Source organism: Salvelinus sp. IW2-2015, linkage group LG8 (genome assembly GCF_002910315.2).
Source record: "Salvelinus sp. IW2-2015 linkage group LG8, ASM291031v2, whole genome shotgun sequence".
Lineage (NCBI taxonomy): Eukaryota > Metazoa > Chordata > Actinopteri > Salmoniformes > Salmonidae > Salvelinus > Salvelinus sp. IW2-2015.
Window position 1 is genome coordinate 27,589,434 of NC_036848.1, and position 23,118 is coordinate 27,612,551.

The 23,118-nt window shown below is 43.2% G+C and overlaps 1 protein-coding gene across 7 annotated transcripts; it reads right to left on the bottom strand.

Moving 5' to 3' along the window:
- Positions 1 to 2,194: 2,194 nt before the first annotated feature.
- On the bottom strand, positions 2,195 to 21,432 carry LOC111967666 (enolase-phosphatase E1). Of its 7 annotated transcripts, XM_070444837.1 has the most exons (9): positions 21,376 to 21,392; positions 21,110 to 21,148; positions 20,805 to 20,897; positions 20,467 to 20,516; positions 20,127 to 20,213; positions 8,517 to 8,617; positions 8,291 to 8,386; positions 7,878 to 8,099; positions 2,195 to 7,182 (listed from the first exon to the last, which is right to left on the bottom strand). In XM_070444837.1, the coding sequence occupies exons 4-9, from the start codon at positions 20,488 to 20,490 to the stop codon at positions 5,652 to 5,654; spliced, it is 2,061 nt and encodes a 686-aa protein (XP_070300938.1). In that variant the 5' UTR covers positions 20,491 to 20,516; positions 20,805 to 20,897; positions 21,110 to 21,148; positions 21,376 to 21,392; the 3' UTR covers positions 2,195 to 5,651. The 7 variants fall into 7 exon arrangements, with proteins under 7 accessions (XP_070300938.1, XP_023848662.1, XP_070300937.1 ...); XM_023992894.2 differs by lacking the exon at positions 20,805 to 20,897 and having other exon boundaries at positions 21,376 to 21,424; XM_070444836.1 differs by lacking the exon at positions 21,376 to 21,392 and having other exon boundaries at positions 21,110 to 21,355.
- Positions 21,433 to 23,118: the final 1,686 nt, after the last annotated feature.

Here is a 23,118-nt window from a genome sequence, read left to right on the forward strand (position 1 = left end):
CTCAATCTCGAGACAATGTCAAGTTTTGTTCACAACATATGCAAGTAAAAAAAGAAATTGTGATAACATAATAAAACAGTTTGAGTGGAGAATTTATTTACATTTTTTATTAATTTATTTGCCAAGTATATTATTTATTTGATGACATCCACAAATTAATTGTGAGAGCCTATAAAATAATTTCCCTCAAATGCAGTTTTGGAGCAAAATGCAATATAAATAGTTCAAGTAGCACTTAGGCTCTTTCAACAATGAGACCAACGTTGAGGAAGGTGGTCTTGATCGCGTGTTGGGCCGGGACCAGCCCCGCCGAAAGCGCAGGTCTGTTGGTTCCAGGAGATGTTATTATTAATTTTTTGACTATTTCTCACACACACGCTCATTGGCTAGGTTAGCTAGAAGCTAACGCTAACTAGCCACATCTAGCACAAGCTCACTACTAAACTGACCTGGCAAATCCTACTATCGTGAACACTTGTCTCCAAGCAGCATTTTTTTGTGTTTAATGTCCCTGTAGCTGTCAGCATTTTGTCAAAAAGACACGGGTTGAGGATACTGCGAAAATTATTCTCTCTTCCATGTGTCCAACCGCATGCGACCATTTGCAAAAGGTACCTGCATCAGTATAGTTGCCTAGCTGCGCAAAATGTTATGCAGCAGTGATGCAATGACGCAGCCGGTGTGTTCGAAGCGTAAGACCTAGACAACCAGGTGAGGGGAGTTCCTTACTAATTAGTGACTTAATTCATCAATCAAGTACAAGGGTGGAGCAAAATCTGCAGACACTCGGCCTAACCCTAACCTTAATTAAAAATAATATGGATATGTATTTTCATCATGCAAATGTGACTTGAGCATTCATACTTTTTGTTCACGCATTTATTGCTTTGAAATGTATTCCAGAAACTTTTTTTACATGGAATTTAAACAATAAATAAATCTCACACACAAGGATGAATTATTTCCATTTGCATTTAGTCATAAGGTTGCCTAACAGTACTTTGTTTGTTGTATCTATTGTAAATGATACTTGCCACCGCACTTTGAGATTAAAATTGAGATGGTGTAGACTATTGTAGGTTTATAATTTATGATGTACTAGTTTACATACGTATTCAGACCCATTGCTATGATACTCGAAATTGAGCTCAGGTGCAATCTGTTTCCATTGATTATCCTTGAGATGTTTCTACAACTTGGAGTCCACCGGTAGTAAAATTAGATTGGTTGGATATGATTTGGAAAGGTCTACACCTGTCTCTATAAGGTCCAACAGTTGACAGTGAATGTCAGCACAAAAACCAAGCCATGAGGTCGAATTGGATTGTGAGACAGGATTGTGTCGAGGCACAGATCTTGAGAAGGGTACAAAAACATTTCTGCAGCATTGAAGGTCCCCAAGAACACAGTGGTCTCCATCATTCTTAAATGAAAMAAGTTTGGAACCACCAAGACTATTCCTAGAGATTCAAGGCTGTAATCACTGCCAAAGGTGCTTCAACAATGTACTGAGTAAAGGGTCTGAATACTTAAGTAAATGTGATATTTCCATTTTCTTTTTTTCAATACATTTGCAACCATTTCTAAAAACCTGTTTTTGCTTTGTCATTATGGGTTATTGTGTGTAYAAAAAATATTTAAATCGATTTTAGAATAAAGCTGTAACATAACAAAATGTGGAAAAAGTCAAGGGGCCTGAATATTTTACGAATGCAATGTATTCGGCCTGGCGAAGCGATATTATAAGCTGACTGATAATTACTGTATGATTTTTGTTTACTCCGCTGGTCTCGGGAAGAAATAGCGAGTATTCATTGTCCGAGACCGATTAAAAATGTCTCAGATCCCGAGACATGAGACACTCAATATGTGGTCTCTAGACCGGTCTCGAGTACTACTACACTGCAATGCATACCAARTTGTGCCTCCAACAGCCTGGTGTCTGAAGAAAGGCAAAAGTGCTTGTTCTTTTGATGCCGACATGAAATATGTAAGCCACAAGGGGTCAGGATTGCGCCACTCTTGTTTCATTTAAATTGGAATACATGATAATGAATAATATTAAATCATTGTTTTGATTGTTGCGCTTGTAAAAATATATTTTCTGTTAGATATAAAATTGTCACATATGAACTTGCTTGACTGTGCAAGTCTGACAAATGTCATGCATTAAAATAGACTCATGGATGCAAAGTTTGGGTGGGGGGGGGGAAACTATCATTTTATTTCCAATTAAAATTATATTAAAAATAAAACATTGTCAACAGGTGCTTTCCTAGGTTGTTGTTGTCATTTTAGATGATTGGTATAATATTGCCCTTGTAAATCCATGTGTCTAAAATACATAACATTGAAAATCTAAAACCGTGTGTCCGGGAACCATCTACCACTTAAAATAACTAATGCACCTGTTAAAATGCAGAATGAGAACAAACATAGCCAGATGAAAGAATCTAGGGAAGCATGATACCAGAAATGTTACCAGACAATGTGGTCTAACAGAAGGTTGGCTATAGTTAAATCTGCACTCTATGCTTCCTCCAGTAGTCCACCCCACATCATGTTTCACACACCCAGTAGAACAGTGATCCTGTCATAATTTCAAATGCACTACAAGTATCATGACCAATTATATCTAATGTAGTTGTCTACCCACACAAAACATAAATAGTCCCTTTTCTCAGTGTTGGAAAAATACAAACAGCTCATCTTGAAATAAAATAATGAAGTATCCCTGTGAAGCATATGTTAGCTCTGACTGCATTGGTGTAACATGTTGACAATTTACAAAGATACCAGTGTTGAGTACCGTTTACTATACCTATACTGTAACTAACTCCGCCCCGAGGACAGACAGCCTASTAAAGCTAGTGTCCATGCAGCCTTCGGCTCAATTGGCTAACATGGCAAGCCATGACAKSCACCATCTCAGATTGTTCTGAAATAGTTTCTGTAATTAGAAAACAGATAAGATTAGCATTCCTGCAACATTATTTTGTTGAAATGTAGTTTGCTCTGACAAAGTAAGCTAATTGATTGCACCCAAATTGACCCTTAACATTTTTAGGATTCACATCATATTCAACAAATATAGTACAACATCCAATTTGAACCAAACTTCTTCCTACCATTATGCAAGACAGGAAGAATCCAATAAAGTGGTCAAAAGCCACCAGTCTCACCCCAACAACCAGTATCAGTTATGTCTGACAAGCAGCTTGGAACATTACTTGTTGTGGGGGGGGTCCTGATCCCTCAAGCTTACAGTGAACATACATATCCATACAACGTTTAATGTAAGCTCGCGGGATCCGGCGGCTTTGCAAGGCTAGGTCCGTGGGAGGCTTGTGATCATTTTATTAGATTCCTCATGTCTTACTCATTGTTAGGAGGAATTATGGTCCAAATCGGATGTTAGGTACTATATTTATTGACAATGATATATAAATCCAATAAATTAAAATAGCCAATTTGGGTGCAATCAATTAGAGTCCCAGTGCAGTCAAATATATGAGGTTAGAATAATACACTATGACGTTGGAAGAACACAGAAAATGATAATGGCCTTTTAGTGTAAGAGCTGTTTGAAAAGACTACCTGAAATTTCTGCCTGGGATGGAGTTTTGGCCTGCTTGGTGACGTCACCAGGCGGTAATTAAGTTAATAGACCAATAAGAAATAGTTCCAAACATCTCTGCCAATAACAGCTAGTTTTCAGTTTRCCCCTCCCCACTGGGTCTACTCTCCAAATTCTTGCTTGAGAAATGTCTCTTTGCTAAGGAGCTTTTTTGTTTAAAATTAAAATGTTKAAAAATAAACAAATCACAGGAAGGTACTTAATTGTTACCCAGAAAATATTTGAWACCGAGATAAACACGACTGCATTGGGCCTTTAATTTCTCAGATATCAAATTATATTTAAACAAAATAATGTTTCAGGAACGCTAATCTTATCCGTTTCTAACTACATAAACGATTACGGCACAATCTGAGATGGTGGGTGTCGAAATCCTCTTACTTGTGCTTTTTGAGGTGGAACGACCCTCATCCCTGTTTATTCAAGTTGAACCAAGAAACCACCCACAACAGCAACGGGAATGCATGCAGGATGACATTTTTTGCTGTAAGTTATTAATTAAACGCAGTCAAAGTTGATTGCAAGATAAGTTGTGTCTTGCAAAACTTTCACGGACTCCAAATTCATGATCACGACTTAACTGCAACAGTTATGGATCACACAATAATAATAAATTACATTTGTAAAGCACTTTTCATTATACAGAATAATCTCAAAGTGCATCAAATAAATTTTAAAACAAATATAAAAACGTTTTTTGGGACAACTAGACCGGGCAACTGACACAAAGAACACAGCTGACGCTACAAGGGACAAGGACAAGCCCAGCTTTCTTTATCTAACTTTGCATTGTTGGAAAAGGACCCGTAAGTAAGCATTTCACTGTTAGTCTACACTTGTTGTTAACGAACCATGTGACAAATAAAATTTTATTTAAAAGTCTTCCTAAAGAGAAAGGTCTTTAGGCCCATTTAAAAGGAGCCCAGAGTCTGTGYTGCCTTCAGGTGGTCCGGGAGGGCATTCCAGAGGCTGGGGGCGGTCGAGCTGAAAGTCTGATCCCCCAAGGAGCTGAGCTTGGTCCTGGGTGCGTGGAGTCGCTTGTCCTAAGGGTGCAGGTGAGGTTATGGAGGGAGAGTAGTTATTTTAGATAAGGAGGGGCATTGCCATGAACACACTGACTGGAATGTCCGCAGGAGGGTTTTGAATTCAATCCGTAATGAGACGGGGAGCCAGTGCAGAGATGCCGGGATGGGGTTGATGTGATGGCGTTTTCGATCCTGGAAACTCTGTTCTGGATGTAGTGGAGCTTCTGGAGACTCCTGCCTGGGTTCCCGATGAAGAGTGTGTTGAGGTAGTCCAGCCTTGAGGAGATAGAATGACGCTTTACGCGGTTGTTTGATGTGGCTGTCAAAGGTCAGGGAGGAATCAAGCTTTACACCCAGACTGGAAACTCAGGGGGAGAGAGGCGTGTTCTGTCCTGCTATGGTGAGGGGTGTTATTGGTGAGTCTGGACCTGATAGTGGGTGCCAACAAGCAGGGCCTCGGTTTTGCTGCTGTTCAGTTGAAGGAAGTTTTGCTTCATCAAGGCAGGTGTTCAGACGGGCACWTGCATCAGAGGGACTTGGGGCAGGTTGGGACACATTCGCCCCTCATAGTCAAGCATACAGCGTTAAGGCATGTGGATTAACGGACAAAATAATTGTCACATTAATGCCATTGGGGCACTACAGCCGGTTGAGTAAAATGGACTAATACCCTTATAGGCCCAAGTTCACAGGGTATACAGAGGAACACATGAAAGTGCCAGACTTGACGAGAGTCAATGTTTAAATACGAAGCGTGATACACTGGGCTTGTCAGCTTGGGGAGGTTCTCACCCATAGACTCAGGTATTACTGTGACTTTGAGCACTCTCTGCTGCCCAACAGTGGAAGTTCATCAACGCAAGCAAAGCAGAGCTCAGCTGGAGTGTGAGAATAGGCGTGCAGGGTGAGTGAGAGACTGGTTATGTCTTTGGCAGAAGACATCCCACTATCCATTGTTCAGGTTCAGAGTGCATGCAGCAGCCTAATATCTAGGGCTCCATCTCTGGGCTCACAGTRTGGTTTGTAGCAGCAGTGAAGCCATGGGCTTCCCATTCCTGGCTCACTTCTGAGGCCTCAGTATTACCCTCCTGGGCTAATGAGATGTCCTGCTCCATACAGTGGCCCTCAGACTCCAGATGACTGCTCTCTTGGATTCTCATGTCCTTTATCTCAACTCCATCACCCACTAGCTCTGAAGATTCATTGTCTAGGGTTTTCGCAGAGCAACTGTTGACCATGTACAAAATATCCCTGTCCTCTCTAACTTTGACACCATTGGTCCCCTGAGCATTGGGTACCTCAGGTGTGATTTCATCATGTGAGGGACCTCGGTTAGTTTCGGGAATTACAGTGTCTGGGTTGTTGCAGGCCTTTTCTGCCTCTGTGCAGTCTGTTTGGTGATTTTCCTTCTCGGGAGCTGTCTCCYTGTAGCCATTCGTCTCTTGTATTGCATTGTCGTTATTGGCAGAATCCTTGTTGTCGCTCTCCTTATGGCTACTCCCATCAGATGTTGTTGCCCCATCCCCAAGACTCTCCCCATCCTTTCCATTCATTTCCTCATCAATCTCAACCTCTTGGGTAGTTTCCAGCTGATCATCTACTTGTTGAATGTCCAAGGGAGCCTTCTTCTTCTGGGGTGTCTCATCTCCACTTTCTACCTTTTGGGTGGAGTCATCAACACGTTCCACCTCTTCTGATGTGATCTCATGACACTCTTCCTCTAGGCTGATCTCTATATGGGATTTAATCTCATCCATGTGCCCTTGGCTGTCCAGCTCAATGGCTGTTACTGTGTCTTTGTTGCTGTCCCCTTCCGAGGTTGTCTTCTCATGACTGAGGCTTTCTTGAGCTTCCTCCGCAAGGCTAAGGTCCTCTAGAACTGTCTCCCTTAGGCTATCTCGAGGAGTTTCCTCATGGATGTCTAGCTCTGGGCTACGCTGTGTGGGAGGGATTGTCTCTGTAGTCGTGTCAGTATTGGCCTCTTCTGATACACACTCCTTCCCCAGGCCTGTGGCCTCTTCCTCAGGTGTCTGCTGTTTACATTCCCCTTGGTGGATCAGTTCCTCGTGGCTATCTGGGTCTAGGCTACTCTGTTTGGGAGGGATTGTCTCTGTAGTTATGTCAGCATGGCTCACCTCCTCAATGACCCTCTCAGTTGTCACCTCCACTACACACTCCACCTCCAAGCCTGTGTCCTTTTCACAGTGCACTTCCACAGGTGTCTGCAGTTGACAATCCCCTTGGTGGTGGATCATCGCCTCATGGTCGAGCCTCTCTGGAGTAGATTCTTCATGGCTGTCCCACTTAAAGATAGTCTCCACTGGGCTTTGTATCTCCAGGATGGCCTCTGCCTGGACTACATTGCGGTCCTCCTGGGTGACCTCTGGGGTCTCCACAGTGTCTATGTCTTCGGCGTCAGCTAGGAACTTCTCAGTCCGTAGGCCCTCTGGCTCACTGGAGGCGAGGTTCACWGGGCTCAGGGGCTTTTGACATTGCAGGGTAGGTAGATGAGGAGCAGGGCTGTGGGGAAAGAGAAGGCCATAGAGTACCACTACTCAACATTACCTTTATATTGACATGTAAAACCTGAAAAACAGGTATGGGTAACAGATTGATGCTGAGTCAGATTTTTCACTTTAAAAATGCATATCAAACTAAAACCAATGATTGCAAAGTTAAGCAGACGATGCAACTATGCACAAGGACTACTTTTAACCATTTTCAGACATTTTTATACACATATTTACTTCAAGAACAGTGCAGATGCAAAGCTTAGAAACAGAATACTGCCTTGTGCTGTCATTKTGTTACCAAACTTCTCATCTGCACTGTTCTTAAGKGTAAATGTGTTTTTGTCCAATTTTACGTGATAATTGTTAAAAGTCGTCCTCATTCTGTTACCGTAGAATTGCATGCATCTGCAAAGACTTAGGCTGAAATTCAATCCGACCGGCCCTTTTTGGCTCTGCACAATTTATAGGCAAAGTTAACCTAACGTTCAAAGTAAACGCTGAAGATGTCGGATCAATCGGAAATTACCTTTACATGTCCATCGCGCTACAACGCGGGTCTTCCGCGGTCCAGATTGAATCCTGGCCTAAAACAATGTGTTAATTGAACACACTCAAGTCTATTCAAGAGCACACCAGGCGTTTAAACTCAAACCTACGCCTTATTTGGGCCTGTGTGGACAGTTTGATCTGCTCCAGTCTTACCTCTCCATGGACTCATAAGGAACTGGAGTAAGACTAGGCTCCTGGGTCGAGTCCTCTTCCTGAACCCAGCCCTGATTGGACGAGGCATAGGTGAGGATGGCCTCTGTCACAGTGTAGGGGGTGTGGCCCTGCACACAGTCTAGGATGTGACCAACCGGCAGTTGGGTTTGCAGGAAGAGGTGGAGCTGGCTGTCTGACAGACACACTGTCATGCTGCACACTCTGAAGACAGACAAACAAGGTATGTCAATGCCATGCTCAATGCTGTGGTCTCTCTATCGTTGACTAGTCATGGTACCATTTTTCCTTTGTGCTCATTCTAGGTGTGACAATGACAAATAGAGGGAACAAGCAAGCACTATAATTGAAATGGTGAAGTCATTGCTAATTATTAACTTAGGAGAGGAACTGACTTGTCCAGGAAGGACTGCAGGCCTTTCCTCCTCTTCTCCAGGAAGTCCTCACCACTGAAGGAGAAGAAGGACTTGTTGGGCAGGTCTGGGACAGGTCTATAGGACAGACAGGGGACAGAGAATAACCCATAGCTCCCAGAACAGGACAACTTCACATTGGTGTTTGTAATTATTTTTRAAACAAGCAGTTAAGCCAAGCACATTGGGGGACAATGCTATGACTTACACCAAGCCAGTGTTTTTCTGCATCCTCTTCTTGAGCCAGACAAACTCACTGTAGCGCCGGCGCACACAGGACGTCTTGGCAGTGAAGGACTTGCTGTTGGTCTGCGAGTAAAAAGAGATGGTGCACCATTACATCCTGCGGATACAGACAACACCAATGGGAGTGAAAACATCAAGCCCAAACTAGAGAGCTGGGCAATATTGACAAAAAGTAATATTGCAATAAATTYACTTTCCATTAGTGGCAGGGCTCTGGATGAACTTTGTCTGGACCAAGTAACACATGAAAGAAGTTATTTATCTTATATGTTCAGGGAACGCATGATGGATATTTTGATGTGCAACATGTCAAAATGACTCAGAATTATCAGATTTATTTTTGGCTCTTTAAGAGATAATTTGCCGGCATATTTTTTGTGCATATTGGCCTCGGCTATATAATTCACCACTTGAGGGAGTGGGAACTCAAAACACACCAAATGTTAWATTGCTGCTGGATAGCCATGTAATTAATCTAACAGTCAATTTAATGTCCTACAAAAAAGGTTTCATACTCTGTTTAGCGGTGGTTTTTCCTCTGTTATAGTTTTTTTTACACTCAGAAAACTGTGACTCTCCTCAGTAAAATTGTTTAAAAACGGTGTTTTACGTTTTGAAATGTTGRTCAACTGTCATATGCTTGTGCTTATCAGAAAGCATCTCTCCCTTCACTCCATGCGCAAAGGYGGGAGAGGGAGTGAGAGTCGGCAGCGAAACAGGTACACGAAAGGGCAAGTTTTCTTCCATTTTCTACAATGTTGCAAACTAGCATACACAATAAATCTGCAAAATGTGTCCTAAACGGTCGGAAAACTAAACTGACGAACATAACACGCAGCACCCCTTCTTCTATGGGAATGTGGGGGGAGGGTTCTTGAAATGTAACATCCAATAAAAAAGCCAGAGGATCATTCTAGCAGTTTCGGCTAATACAAAATTCTCTAGACCTCCAAAGGAAGCGTAACAAACAACGTGATTTCGAGGTATGTATGGATGTGTGAGACTGTTGATCAAATGTGACCAGTTTCAGGAAACTGTCGTGGGTCACTACTTCACAGGAGTTCTTTTGGCAGAAATGCCTCGAAMATGTGCACTTTCATGTGCCTTAATAACAAACTTGTATGCCATCTGTAAATATYAATAAAATTGTTAAATTACGAGCCTAGTTTTTTAAGTCACAGAAAAAGGAAGAAACATTCCCGCTACCCATGATTGGCTGAGATAATGAGTGGGCTGGACATGCCGAGAGTGGAGTTTGGATTGGTCTGCAATATAGCACACGTTCGTCTATTGGAGCTGGTCAGTTTGTGTAAGCAATCCGTTCTAACTAAGCTTTAAAAAATAAAATAAAATGTATTGCGTAGTAAAACTTAACAAAAAGACTCAACTATGCAAGTATCCATTTCAGTAGAACATCACTGCAACAACTGTTTCAGTGCGCAGAATAACTGATGAATTTACGAACGTTCAACACCGGTTGAATTGCTGATGGGAGTAGTAGGGCGGTGCGATGTGGTCAAAATGTCAAATCACTGTATTTTTTTAAACATTTTTGACTGTATTTTATGCAACACGCAGTGGCGTGTACTCGTGGATGCCAAGGGAAGCCAGGTTTCCCCCCCCCAAAATGAAAAAACATAAAATAATGTATCTTGTCTCTGTTTCATTTTTTCCTTAAAAAATTCATTAGAGGCTGAATGCATCTCACTAGAGACAGCATCCGAAAGAGCAAAACAGCGCCCCTCTGTCTCTGTYTGTGTAGGCCATCAATCTGATGCTGTTGGGTCCAAAAGACTATGACATTGATGCCGCCAGCGAGCATTTGGCCTCCCTTGATAAAAAAAAGTATAAAATAGCCAATCAGTGTTGAGCTCAACTGTAAATCGTCCTGGCACACAAGGGAAGCCAGTTTGGATATGGCGTCGCTCCTATCAAATCGCATTGAYACAGAAACAACTTGAATTGTTGCATGTTGTTGTCATCCGGTGGATAAAAATTGGCCCTTTGTTAAGTTAGCCATGGATGGAGATTGGGATTTGTGTTTACTTAATTCTCTGTACTGGCCAATGATMATTATAACGGCGATACTGATCCAACCATTAATTCATACATTGTTGTGCCKATGGCCAGAGAGGATGGAAGTTCAATACGTAACTAGATATAGAAGACTAATGTTAACTATCTTAACGCTGCCCATGAAAGGAAGTTAGGCTACCGAACAAGCATTTTAGCCAGGTAGCCTAGGACAACAAGAAATAAAAGCGTGTGCTGTATGACAGAGTGCTAGACCGTTTCGCCAACATGAAAGAGAAGAGAGGAGGATGGCATTGGCGTTTCTCTACAAGGAGGTAGTCAACATGTTTTTTCTACTTGCACGAACACACAGGAATCAGAACAATGGGCAGCCACATAAGCTAAATATTATGTTGACTGGACTAAATAGTATTTTATATCTTTAGTTCTCACTAGAGGTCGACCGATTAAATCGGAATGGCCGATTAATCGGGGCCGATTTCAAGTTTTCATAATCGGAAATCGGTATTTTTGGGCGCCGATTTTATTTATTTATATATATATATATTTTTTTACACCTTTATTTAATCTTTATTTAACTATGACGGCCTAGGAACGTTCTGCCTCGTTCAGGGGCAGAACGAGGCAGATAAAATACGGAACGGAATAAACATTTTGTTTTCGAGGTGATAGTTTCCGGATTAGTCAAAGGTATATGGTTTAGAGAGAAATAGTCGACGCGTTATAATTCCTGTAATAACTTGCGGCTGAACTTGAAAGGGGTTCCTTCGTTATTTTGCCGTTCATGTCTTCCATAGAGAATGTCTTGATCTACTTCAAATAAGGTCTGTGTTTCGTGCAGGCTTAAACTGCCTCYACGTTTTGATACCCGTGTAATTCTCACTAGGATAAGGTAACGTTTGTCAACATTTTTTCATAAATCTACTACAAAAAAATAATCTTCACTTATATTTAGCCAATATTGATCAGAGTTACCTTGTCCTATGGATATCTACACAGTTATAAAATTGGCAWGGTGGTGTAAGCCTACACGAAACACAGACCTTATTTTAAGTGAATCTAAAAAATATCCTATGGAATAAATGAAGGAACCGCTTTTCAGATTTTGCTAGAAGGTGTCATGGGTTTCCTGCATATAGAAATGACAGTTTTTGTTTTCAACATTCATCACAGTTAACTTAAACTCTATTTTTATTCAAACAGTTGAGAGTATTTGTCTCCTAAGCAGACTCTTCAGTATCATTGTCACTTCAGAGCTGTGTGTGTGTGTGTGTATTTATGTATTATATTAAGTAAGAATAGTGTTCATTGTTCATTCAGTATTGTTGCAAATGTCATTATTACAAAAATGTGGTGTGTATGATTATATATATATATACACACTGCTCAAAAAAAATAAGGGAACACTAAATAAAACATCCAGATCTGAATGAATGAAATTTTCTATTAAATACTTTTTCTTTACATAGTTGAATGTGCTGACAACAAAAATCACACAAAAAATGATCAATGGAATCAAATTTATCAACCCATGGAGGTCTGGATTTGGATCACACTCAAAATTAAAGTGGAAAACCACACTACAGGCTGATCAACTTTGATGTTAATGTCCTTAAAACAAGTCAAAATGAGGCTCAGTAGTGTGTGTGGCCTCCACGTGCCTGTATGACCTCCCTACAACGCCTGGGCATGTCCTGATGAGGTGCGGATGTCTCCTGAGGGATCTCCTCCCAGACCTGGACTAAAGCATCCGCCAACTCCTGGACAGTCGTGGTGCAACGTGGCGTTGGTGGATGGAGCGAGACATGATGTCCCAGATGTGCTCAATTGGATTCAGGTCTGGGGAACGGGCAGGCCAGTCCATAGCATCAATGCCTTCCTCTTGCAGAACAGCTGACACACTCCAGCCACATGAGGTCTAGCATTGTCTTGCATTAGGAGGAACCCAGGGCCAACCGCACCAGCATATGGTCTCACAAGGGTCTGAGGATCTCACTCGGTACCTAATGGCAGTCAGGCTACCTCTGCGAGCACATGGAGGGCTGTGCGGCCCCGCAAAGAAATGCCACCCCACACCATGACTGACCCACCGCCAAACCGGTCATGCTGGAGGATGTTGCAGGCAGCAGAACGTTCTCCACGGCGTCTCCAGACTCTGTCACATGTGCTCATGTGCTCATGTAACCTGCTTTCATCTGTGAAGAGCACAGGGCGCCAGTGGCGAATTTGCCAATCTTGGTGTTCTCTGGCAAATGCCAACATCCTGCACGGTTGGGGTAGCACAACCCCCACCTGTGGACGTCAGGCCCTCAAACACCCCATGGAGTCTGTTTCTGACCGTTTGAGCAGACACATGCACATTTGTGGCCTGCTGGAGGTCATTTTGCAGGCTCTTAGCAGTGCTCCACCTGCTCCTCCTTGCACAAAGGCGGAGGTAGCGGTCCGTGCTGGGTTGTTGCCCTTCTACGGCCTCCTCCACGTCTCCTGATGTACTGGCCTGTCTCCTGGTAGCGCCTCCATGCTCTGGACACTACGCTGACAGACACAGCAAACCTTCTTGCCACAGCTCGCATTGATGTGCCATCCTGGATGAGCTGCACTACCTGAGCCACTTGTGGGTTGTAGACTCCATCCATGCTACCACTAGAGTGAAAGCACCACCAGCATTCAAAAGTGACCAAAACATCAGCCAGGAAGCATAGGAACTGAGAAGTGGTCTGTGGTCACCACCTGCAGAACCATCCCCTTATTGGGGGTGTCTTGCTAATTGCCTATAATTTCCACCTTTTGTCTATTTCCATTTGCACAACAGCATGTGAAATGTATTGTCAATCAGTGTTGCTTCCTAAGTGGACAGTTTGATTTCACAGAAGTGTGATTGACTTGGAGTTACATTGTGTGTTTAAGTGTTCCCTTATTTTTTTGAGCAGTGTATATATAAACACTTTATTTTTTATTTTTAAATAAATCGTCCGATTAACTCGTATCGGCTTTTTTTGTCCTCCAATAAATCGGTATCGGCGTTGAAAAATCATAATCGGTCGACCTCTAGTTCTCACTGTATTAGACTAAGCATCCGGTGTAAACGGAAAATTTTGAGACCCCCTCACTTTCCCACATGTTAGTTACAGCCTTATTTAAAAATTTATTAAATAGTTTTTTATCAATCTACACACAATACACCTAATGACAAAGCAAAAACAGGTTTAGACTTTTCTTTGCAAACATATGAAAAATAAAAACTGAATATCACATTACATAAGTATTTAGACCCTTTACTCAGTACTTTTCTGTAAGCACCTTTGGCAGTGATTACAGCTTGAGTCTTCTTGGGTATGACACTACAAGCTTAGCACACCTGTATTTCTCTGCAGATCCCTCAAGCTCTGTCAGGTTGGATGGAAGCGTCACTACACAGCTATTTTCAGGTCTCAAGAGTGTCGATCGGGTTCAAGTCCGGCTCTGGCTGGTCACTCAAAGACATTCGAGACTTGTCCCGAAGCCACTCCTGTGTTGTCTTGGCTGTGTGCTTAGGGTCATGTCCTGTTGAATGGGAACATTCCGGCGCCGAAAGAGATGGCTGCCTCGCTTCGTGTTCCTTGGAAAATATGCAGTATTTTGTTTTTACGTGTTATTTCTTACATCGGTACCCCGGTAATCTTAGGTTTCATTACATACAGTCGGGAGGAACTACTGAATATACGATTAACGTCAACTCATCATCGTTTCCTACCAGGAATATGACTTTCCCGAACGGATCCAGTGTTTTGCCTTCCACACAATCAATGGATCTGATCCCAGCCGCGACCCTGTGCGACGCCGAAAAAGGGGAAAACGTGCGGTTCTCTGGTCAGGCTTCGGAGACGGGCACATCGCGCTCCACTCCCTAGCATACTACTCGCCAATGTCCAGTTCTTGACAATAAGGTTGATGAATCCGAGCACGGTAGCAGTCCAGAGAGACATCAGGGATTGCAACGTGCTCTGCTTCACGAAACATGGCTAACTCAAGGGACGCTAACGAGTCGGTGCAGCCAGCTGGTTCTTCATGCATCGCGCCGACAGAAACAAACATCTTTCCGGTAGAAAGAGGGCGGGGGTATGCCTTATGATTAACGAGAAGTGGTGTGATCATCATAACAACACACAAGAACTCAAGTCGTTCTGTTCACCTGATCTAGAACTCCTCACAATCAAATGTCGACCGCATTATCTACAAGGGAATTCTCGTCAATCATAATCACAGCCGTATACATCCCCCCCAAGCAGACACATCGATGGCCCTGAACGAACTTTATCTGACTCTTTGTAAACTGGAAACCACACACCGCTGAGGCTGCATTCATCGTAGCTGGGGATTTTAACAAGGCTAATCTAAAAACAAAACTCCCTAAATTCTATCAGCATATCGATTGTGCTACCAGGCTGGAAAAACACTAGACCATTGTTTACTAATTTCCGCGACGCTTATAGGCCCTCCCCCGCCCCCTTTCGGAAAACTGACCACGACTCCATTTTGTTGATCCAGCCTACAAACAAAAACTCAAACAACAGCTCCCGCGCTCAGTCTGTTCAACGCTGGTCCGACCAATCTGAATCCACGCTTCAAGCTGCTTCGATCACGCGGATTGGAATATGTTCCGCATCGCGTTCAACAACAATATTGACGAATATGCTGATTCGTGAGCGAGTTCATTAGGAAGTGCATGACGATGTCGTACCCACAGCAACGATAAAAACATTCCCAAACCAGAAAACCGTGATTGACGGCAGCATTCGCGTGAAACTGAAAGCGCGACCACTGCTTTAACCAGGGCAAGGTGACCGGAAGCATGACCGAATACAAACAGTGTAGCTATTCTCTCCGCAAGGCAATCAAACAGGCTAAGATCTCAGTACAGAGACAAAAATCGAGTCGAAATTCAACAGCTCAGACACAAGAGTATGTGGCAGGGTCTACAGTCAATCACGGATTACAAAAAGAAAACCAGCCCCGTCGAGGACCAGGATGTCTTGCTCCAGACAGGCTAACAACTTTTTTGCCCGCTTTAGGACAATACGTGCCACTGACACGGCCCCCTACCAAAACCTGCGGGCTCTCCTTCACTGCAGCCGAGGTGAGTAAAACATTTAAACGTGTTAACCCCGCAAGGCTGCAGGCCCAGACGCGCATTCCCAGCCGCGTCCTCAGAGCATGCGCAGACCAAGCTGGCTGGTGTGTTTACGGACATATTCAATCAATCCTTACCAGTCTGCTGTTCCCACATGCTTCAAAGAGGGCCACCATTGTGCCTGTTCCCAAGAAAGCTAAGTAACTGAGCTAAACGACTACCGCCCGTAGCACTCACTTCCGTCATCATGAAAGGCTTTGAGAGACTAGTCAAGACCATATCACCTCCACCCTACCGGACACCCTAGACCCACTCCAATTTGCTTACCGACCCAATAGGTCCACAGACGACGCCAATCGCAACCACACTGCACACTGCCCTAACCCATCTGGACAAGAGAATACCCATGTGAGAATGCTGTTCATCGATTACAGCTCAGCATTTAACACCATAGTACCCTCCAAACTCGTCATCCAGCTCGAGACCCTGGGTCTCGACCCCGCCCTGTGCACTGGGTCCTGGACTTCCTGACGGCCGCCCCCAGTGGTGAGGGTAGGTAACAACATCTCCACCCGCTATCCTCAACACTGGGGCCCCACAAGGTGCGTTCTGAGCCCTCTCCTGTACTCCCTGTTCACCCACGACTGCGTGGCCATGCACGCCTCCAACTCAATCATCAAGTTTGCGGATGACACTACAGTGGTAGCTTGATCACCAACAACGACGAGACGGCCTACAGGGAGGAGGTGAGGGCCCTCGGAGTGTGGGTCAGGAAAATAACCTCAACTCAACGTCAACAAAACAAGGAGATGATTGTGGACTTCAGGAAACAGCAGAGGAGCACCCCCCTATCCACATCGACGGGTCGTAGTGGAGAAGGTGGAAAGTTTTTAAGTTCCTCGGTGTACACATCACGGACAAACTGAATTGGTCCACCCACACAGACAGCGTTGTGAAGAAGGCGCAGCAGCGCCCTTCAACCTCAGGAGGCTGAAGAAATTCGCTTGTCACCAAAAGCACTCACAAACTTCTACAGATGCACAATCGAGAGCATCCTGTCGGGCTGTATCACCGCCTGGTACGGCAACTGCTCCGCCCACAACCGTAAGGCTCTCCAGAGTGTAGTGAGTCTGCAGAACGCATCACCGGGGGCAAACTACCTGCCCTCCAGGACACCTACACCACCGATGTCACAGGAAGCCATAAAGATCATCAAGGACAACAACCACCAAGCCACTGCCTGTTACCCCGCTATCATCCAGAAGGCGAGGTCAGTACAGGTGCATCAAAGCAGGGACCGAGAGACTGAAAAACAGCTTCTATCTCAAGCCATCAGACTGTTTAAACAGCCACACTAACATTTAGCGGCCGCTGCCAACATACGACTCAACTCCAGCCACTTTAAAAATGGGAATTGATGGAAATTATGTAAAATATGACCACTAGCCACTTAAGCAATGCCACTTAATTACAATGTTTACATACCCTACATTACCCATCTCAATGTATATATACTGTACTCTAATATCATCTACTGCATCTTGCCATCTTTATGCAATACATGTACCACTAGCCACTTTAAACTATGCCACTTTATGTTTACTACCTACAGTACTCATCTCATACGTATATACCGTACTCTATACCATCTACTGCATCTGCCATGCCGTTCTGTACCACCACTCATTCATATACTTTATGTACATATTCTTTATCCCTTTACACTTGTGTGGTTGGTGTAAGGTAGTAGTGTGGAATTGTTAGGTTAGATTATGTTGTTTATTACTGCATATTGTTTTTTTTTTTTTTTTTCGGAACTAGAAGCACCAAGCATTTCGCTACACTCGCATTAACATCTGCTAACCATGTGTATGTGACTAATAAAATTTGATTTGATTTGAACCTTTGCACCAGTTCGAGGTCCTGAGCGTTCTGGAGCAGGTTTTCATCAAGGATTTCTCTATACTTTGCTCTGTTCATTTTTCCCTCGATCCTGACTAGTCTCCCAGTCCCTGCCTCTGAAAAATATCCCAAAAGCATGATGCTGTCACCACCAAGCTTCATCATAGGGATGGTGCCAGGTTTCCTACAAACGTGACACTTGGCATTCAGGCCAAAGAGTTCAATCTTGGTTTCATCAGACCAGAGAATCTTGTTTKTCATGGTTTGAGAGTCCTTTAGGTGCCTTTTGGCAAACTCCAAGTGGGCTGTCATGTGCCTTTTGCTGAAGAGTGGCTTCCGTCTGGCCACTCTACCATAAAGGCCRGATTAGTGGGTGGAATGCTGCAGAGATGGTTGTCCTTCTGGAAGGTTCTCCCATCTCCACAGTCAAACGCTGGAGCTCTGTCAGAGTGACCATCGGGTTCTTGGTCACCTCTCTGACCAAGGCCTTTCTCCCCCGATTGCTCAGTTTGGCTGGGCGGCCAGCTCTAGGAAGAGCCTTGGTGGTTCCAAACTTCTTCCATTTAAGAATGATGGAGACCACTGTGTTCTTGGGGACCTTGGGTACCCTTCCACAGATCTGTGCCTCGACACAATCCTGTCTCGGAGCTCAACAGACAATTCATTCGACCTCATGGCTTGGTTTTTGCTCTGTCATGCACTGTCAACTGTGGGACCTTATATAGACAGGTGTGTGCCTTTCCAAATCATGTCCAATCAATAGAATTGATCACAGGTGGACTCCAATTAAGTTGTAGAAACATCTCAAGGATGATCAATGGAAACAGGATGCACCTGAGCTCAATTTCGAGTCTCATAGCAAAAGGTCTGAATACTTATGTAAATAAGGTATCCATTTATTTAATTTTTTTATCAATTTGCAAACATTTCTAAAAACCTGTTTTCACTTTGTCATTGTGGGGTATTGTGTATGGATTGATGAGGAATATTTTTATTTAATCAATTTTAGAATAAGGCTGTAACGTAAAAAATGTAGAAAAAGGGTAGGGGTCTGAATACTTTCCMAATGCATTGTAGGTGATTTGATGATGTTGAAACGTTGAAGTTGAAATGGACCTGGACTAGTGGACCGTTGTCTTTGCGACTTGCGGTAACTCTGTGGTTCTAACTCTTCGATCACACCTACAGCGTCATTGCGCAAAATGGTACGCAGCATCATCCGGATATGTGTGCAACAAAAGTGACTGCCAGTGATTTTACCCACGCACCGCTACTGGCAACACATACATTCTAAGTGATGTCAACGGGTCTTTCTCCATTCTGATTGTTTTATACTGTTCAATTCAACTTCAACCTAAAATAATTTCCTGCATTTCTGCAATCATTTTAGATAATTTCCACACTGCCACGTAGGGTTGCACGATATGGGCAAAAAAGCAAGGCCTTATTTTAAACCAAATGTTGCAATTGCGATTTCACTTGTGATTTAGATCAAAACACTTGGGTGAACTGTTAGCATCATGGAAATAGAATGTTTATTCTAATTCTATAGCTGAATAAATAATAGTGTTGTTTAACATGACAACGAATGAAAATGCTAGGGAGGAGTTATTGTGACAGGGTAAGAACCAAAGTGATGTTCAGTGTTTCCTAGGGGACCCTATAATCGTTGGCTACATTACGATGCGTTCGTAAATTCACTCTGGCTATCTACTCCGATTTCAGAGCATTCTCGTCTGAGTGTGCTAGAGCGCAGAATAACTGATGAATTTACGAACGCTCAACACTTGTTGAATATGGCCYGCAGCAGCAGTCAGTCACCAACACGCTGGATAACATGAACACCCTAACCTGCTCTACTAGGCCAATAAAATGGTCAGAGTGAGATTCTCTCATTTATGTCTGGAAGTAGCTAGCAAGCTAGCCAACGTTAGCCAGTTTTCTTGGGTGCGTTACTGCCGTTGAGGTCAGAACACTCGGATCAACCCTACTCTTCGGCCCGAGAGTCCAGTGTGCACTCTGAAAGCTCCGACAGCGAAACGCTTACGAACGCCCAAAACACACTCCAGATTGAATTTACAAAAACACCTTAAATGTTTCTTCATGTAGCCAACATATTCATGCTTTGCCTATTCCGCTTTSAGTTGAAAGAGCGGAAAGGACTTACTCAAGTAGCGGTGTAAACTATAAAGGATGATACACACGGCATATCACATTAAAAAATAAAAATAAACATTCTAATACCYTTATAGAAGGTAAAGTAAAAACCCAGACAGGTCCGTGCATAAATACTAAATACCGGTATACTGTAACATACGGTATACCGCCCAACCCTASCGATTAGTCATTTGTTTTTTCTGATCCTGACTCATCTATGACAAATGCATACAATGAGTCTTAAGTAATTTCAAACTAGCCCTTCCCAAGACTTGGGTTCTACAGCTCTAATATGGCCTAAGGACTTACTAAGGAGACAACTGCTTCTTTGTAAGGTTTAGCCTATGTCTATGGTGAATGGATACTCACGTGAAGGAATATCTTGAAGTCCACGTACGAGTTCCAAGAGCCTTCATTCTGAACCCGAGGGTCTTGGACGCGCACTGCAACAAACTCCTGCAGAGATAAACAAAGAAGTGGTTTGACTAACAGAGGGAACTATAGACTTTAGTCTAGCTAAATTGATGAATCAACAGCTTGAGCAGTGCAATGAGGAAGTGATACAACATGGTGTAGGTGGTTCCAAGTCATGGATGGCTCTTGACCGACTACTGTAGAAACTTTTTTTTTTCACCCAACAATTCTTTGTTAACCTGAGGCTACAGTGGAGAAGAGGGTCAAGGTAAAAGAGTGAATGATGGTAACTTACATCTTCTTCGTGATTCTTCATCATCCTTATGTAGGCTGCACAGGAGACATCTGCCAAACAAAGAAGAAACCAAAGAACCATTAAAAACAATTCAGCAAGTGGGAAAGAACTCAGCCAATGCTTCTCTTCCGCAGGTTGTGCCGCTCAAGTCTGACTAAAGTACTCACATAATCTCATCCTCTACTTTTAGGAGGACAACGTTTCAGGGCCACAYTAAGGTGTGAAAAATGTATGCAAGGATAACATCTCAAATGCAGTTAGTATTTGACTTGTCTCTCTCTTTGATGTTAGCCATGTTGGGAACAGAAGAGATGACTGGGATGAATTCCTTCACTTGCCCTTTCTCCTGAAGATAAACGCCCTCCTCTTTATAGTACAGACACTGCATTGGAAAAATGTTTAACTCCCCCACCACCAATCACTCCCCACTCCTGTGTAAGAAAAGGATTTGCAATCCATGAAGATTTGATACATGCAAGTCTTTGACTGTAGCCACATTCTATAAACGAATTTTCATAAAAGTCAAGTCACTCTSACATTAACAGTTAGTCTAGCTCTAGCTAGCAAATGTGTGGGTAACGTTAAACAAACTGATGAATGTTTTGGATTGATTACTAATGCAAGGCTAGTTAACATTACTTACTTCCATATGGTAGTCAGGGTATCACGTCTTCTTTAAAAACTTGTTTTGAAAGAGRCACAAATAATTAGCTATTTAGTTTGTAAGAAGTACAGCTATAGCAAACGTTATCTAACTCTGCTGAGCTATTCATGAGTCAGAGGTTTTTGTACAAATGACGTCATGTCACGAAGGTCTTAGAAAGTACATAGACTGTGCACTACCACAGATCTGTATCTTTGGTAAAACTCTCTGTCTACAATTATGGCGAATTCCAACAAAATCCTTACCATGCAAAGATCTGTGGAACTCGGCGCAGCATCAACTCTATGTTCGTTACCTTTGTGTGAAGCAGGCCAAAATAACGAAGTACTTCCGGGTAACGGATTTTTTATTTTCTTCTTCGGTATCATGGCGTTTAGACATTTTGTTTGTGCATGCCGCCACCTACTGTGCGGTTGTGTGCATTCAATCAAAACAAAATGTATTTGTCAATTTAAAATATATATATTTCACCTTTATTTAACCAGGTAGGCTAGTTGAGAACAAGTTCTCATTTACAACTGCGACCTGGCCAAGATAAACCATAGCAATTCGACACATACAACAACACAGAGTTACACATGGAATAAACAAACATACAGTCAGTAATACAGTAGAAAAAATAAAACAGTGAGTGCAAATGAGGTAAGATAAYYGAGTTAAGGCAATAAATAGGCCATGGTGGCGAAGTAGTTACAATATAGCAATTAAACACTGGAATGGTAGATGTGCAGAAGATGAATGTGCAAGTACAGATACCGGGGTGCAAAGCAGCAAGATAAATAAATAAATACAGTATGGGGATGAGGTAGATAGATGGGCTGTTTACAGATGGGCTGTGCACAGGTGCAGTGATCTGTGAGCTGCTCTGACAGCTGCTGCTTAAAGCTAGTGAGGGAGATATGAGTCTCCAGCTTCAGTAATTTTGCAGTTTGTTCCAGTCATTGACAGCAGAGAACTGGAAGGAAAGGCGACCAAAGGAGGAATTGGCTTTGGGGGTGACCAYTYAGATATACCRGCTGGAGCGCATGCTACGAGTGGGTGCTGCTACGGTGACCAGTGAGCTGAGATAATGRGGGGCTTTACCTAGCAGAGACTTGTAGATAACCTGTAGCCAGTGGGTTTGGCGACAAGTATGAAGCGAGGGCCAACCAACTAGAGCGTACAGGTCGCAGTGGTGGGTAGTGTATGGGGCATTGGTGACATAACGGATGGCACTGTGATAGACTGCATCCAATTTGTTGAGTAGAGTGTTGGAGGCTATTTTATAGATGACATCGCCAAAGTCGAGGATCGGTAGGATGGTCAGTTTTACAAGGGTATGTTTGGCAGCATGAGTGAAGGATGCTTTGTTGCGATATAGGAAGCCYATTCTAGATTTAATTTTGGATTGGAGATGCTTAATGTGAGTCTGCATGGAGAGTTTACAGTCTAACCAGACACCTAGGTATTTGTAGTTGTCCACGTATTCTAAGTCAGAGTCGTCCAGAGTAGTGATGCTGGACGGCGGGCAGGTGCGGGCAGTGATCGATTGAATGATGCATTTAGTTTTACTTTCGATTTAAGAGCAGTTGGAGCCACGGAAGGAGAGTTGTATGGCATTGAAGCTCGTCTGGAGGTTAGTTAACACAGTGTCCAAAGAGGGGCCAGAAGTATACAGAATGGTGTCGTCTGCGTAGAGGTGGATCAGAGAATCACCAGCAGCAAGCAACATCATTGATGTATATACAGAGAAGAGAGTCGGCACGAGGAATTGAACCCTGTGGCACCCCCATAGAGACATGCCAGAGGTCGTACACAGGCCCTCCGATTTTGACACACTGAACTCTATCAGAGTAGTTTGGTAAACAGCGAGGCAATCATTTGAGAAACCAAGGCTGTCGAGTCTGCCAATAAGAATGTGGTGATTGACAGAGTCGAAATCCTTGGCCAGAATCGATGAATACAGCTGCACAGTAATGTCTCTTATCGATGGCGGTTATGATGTGTTT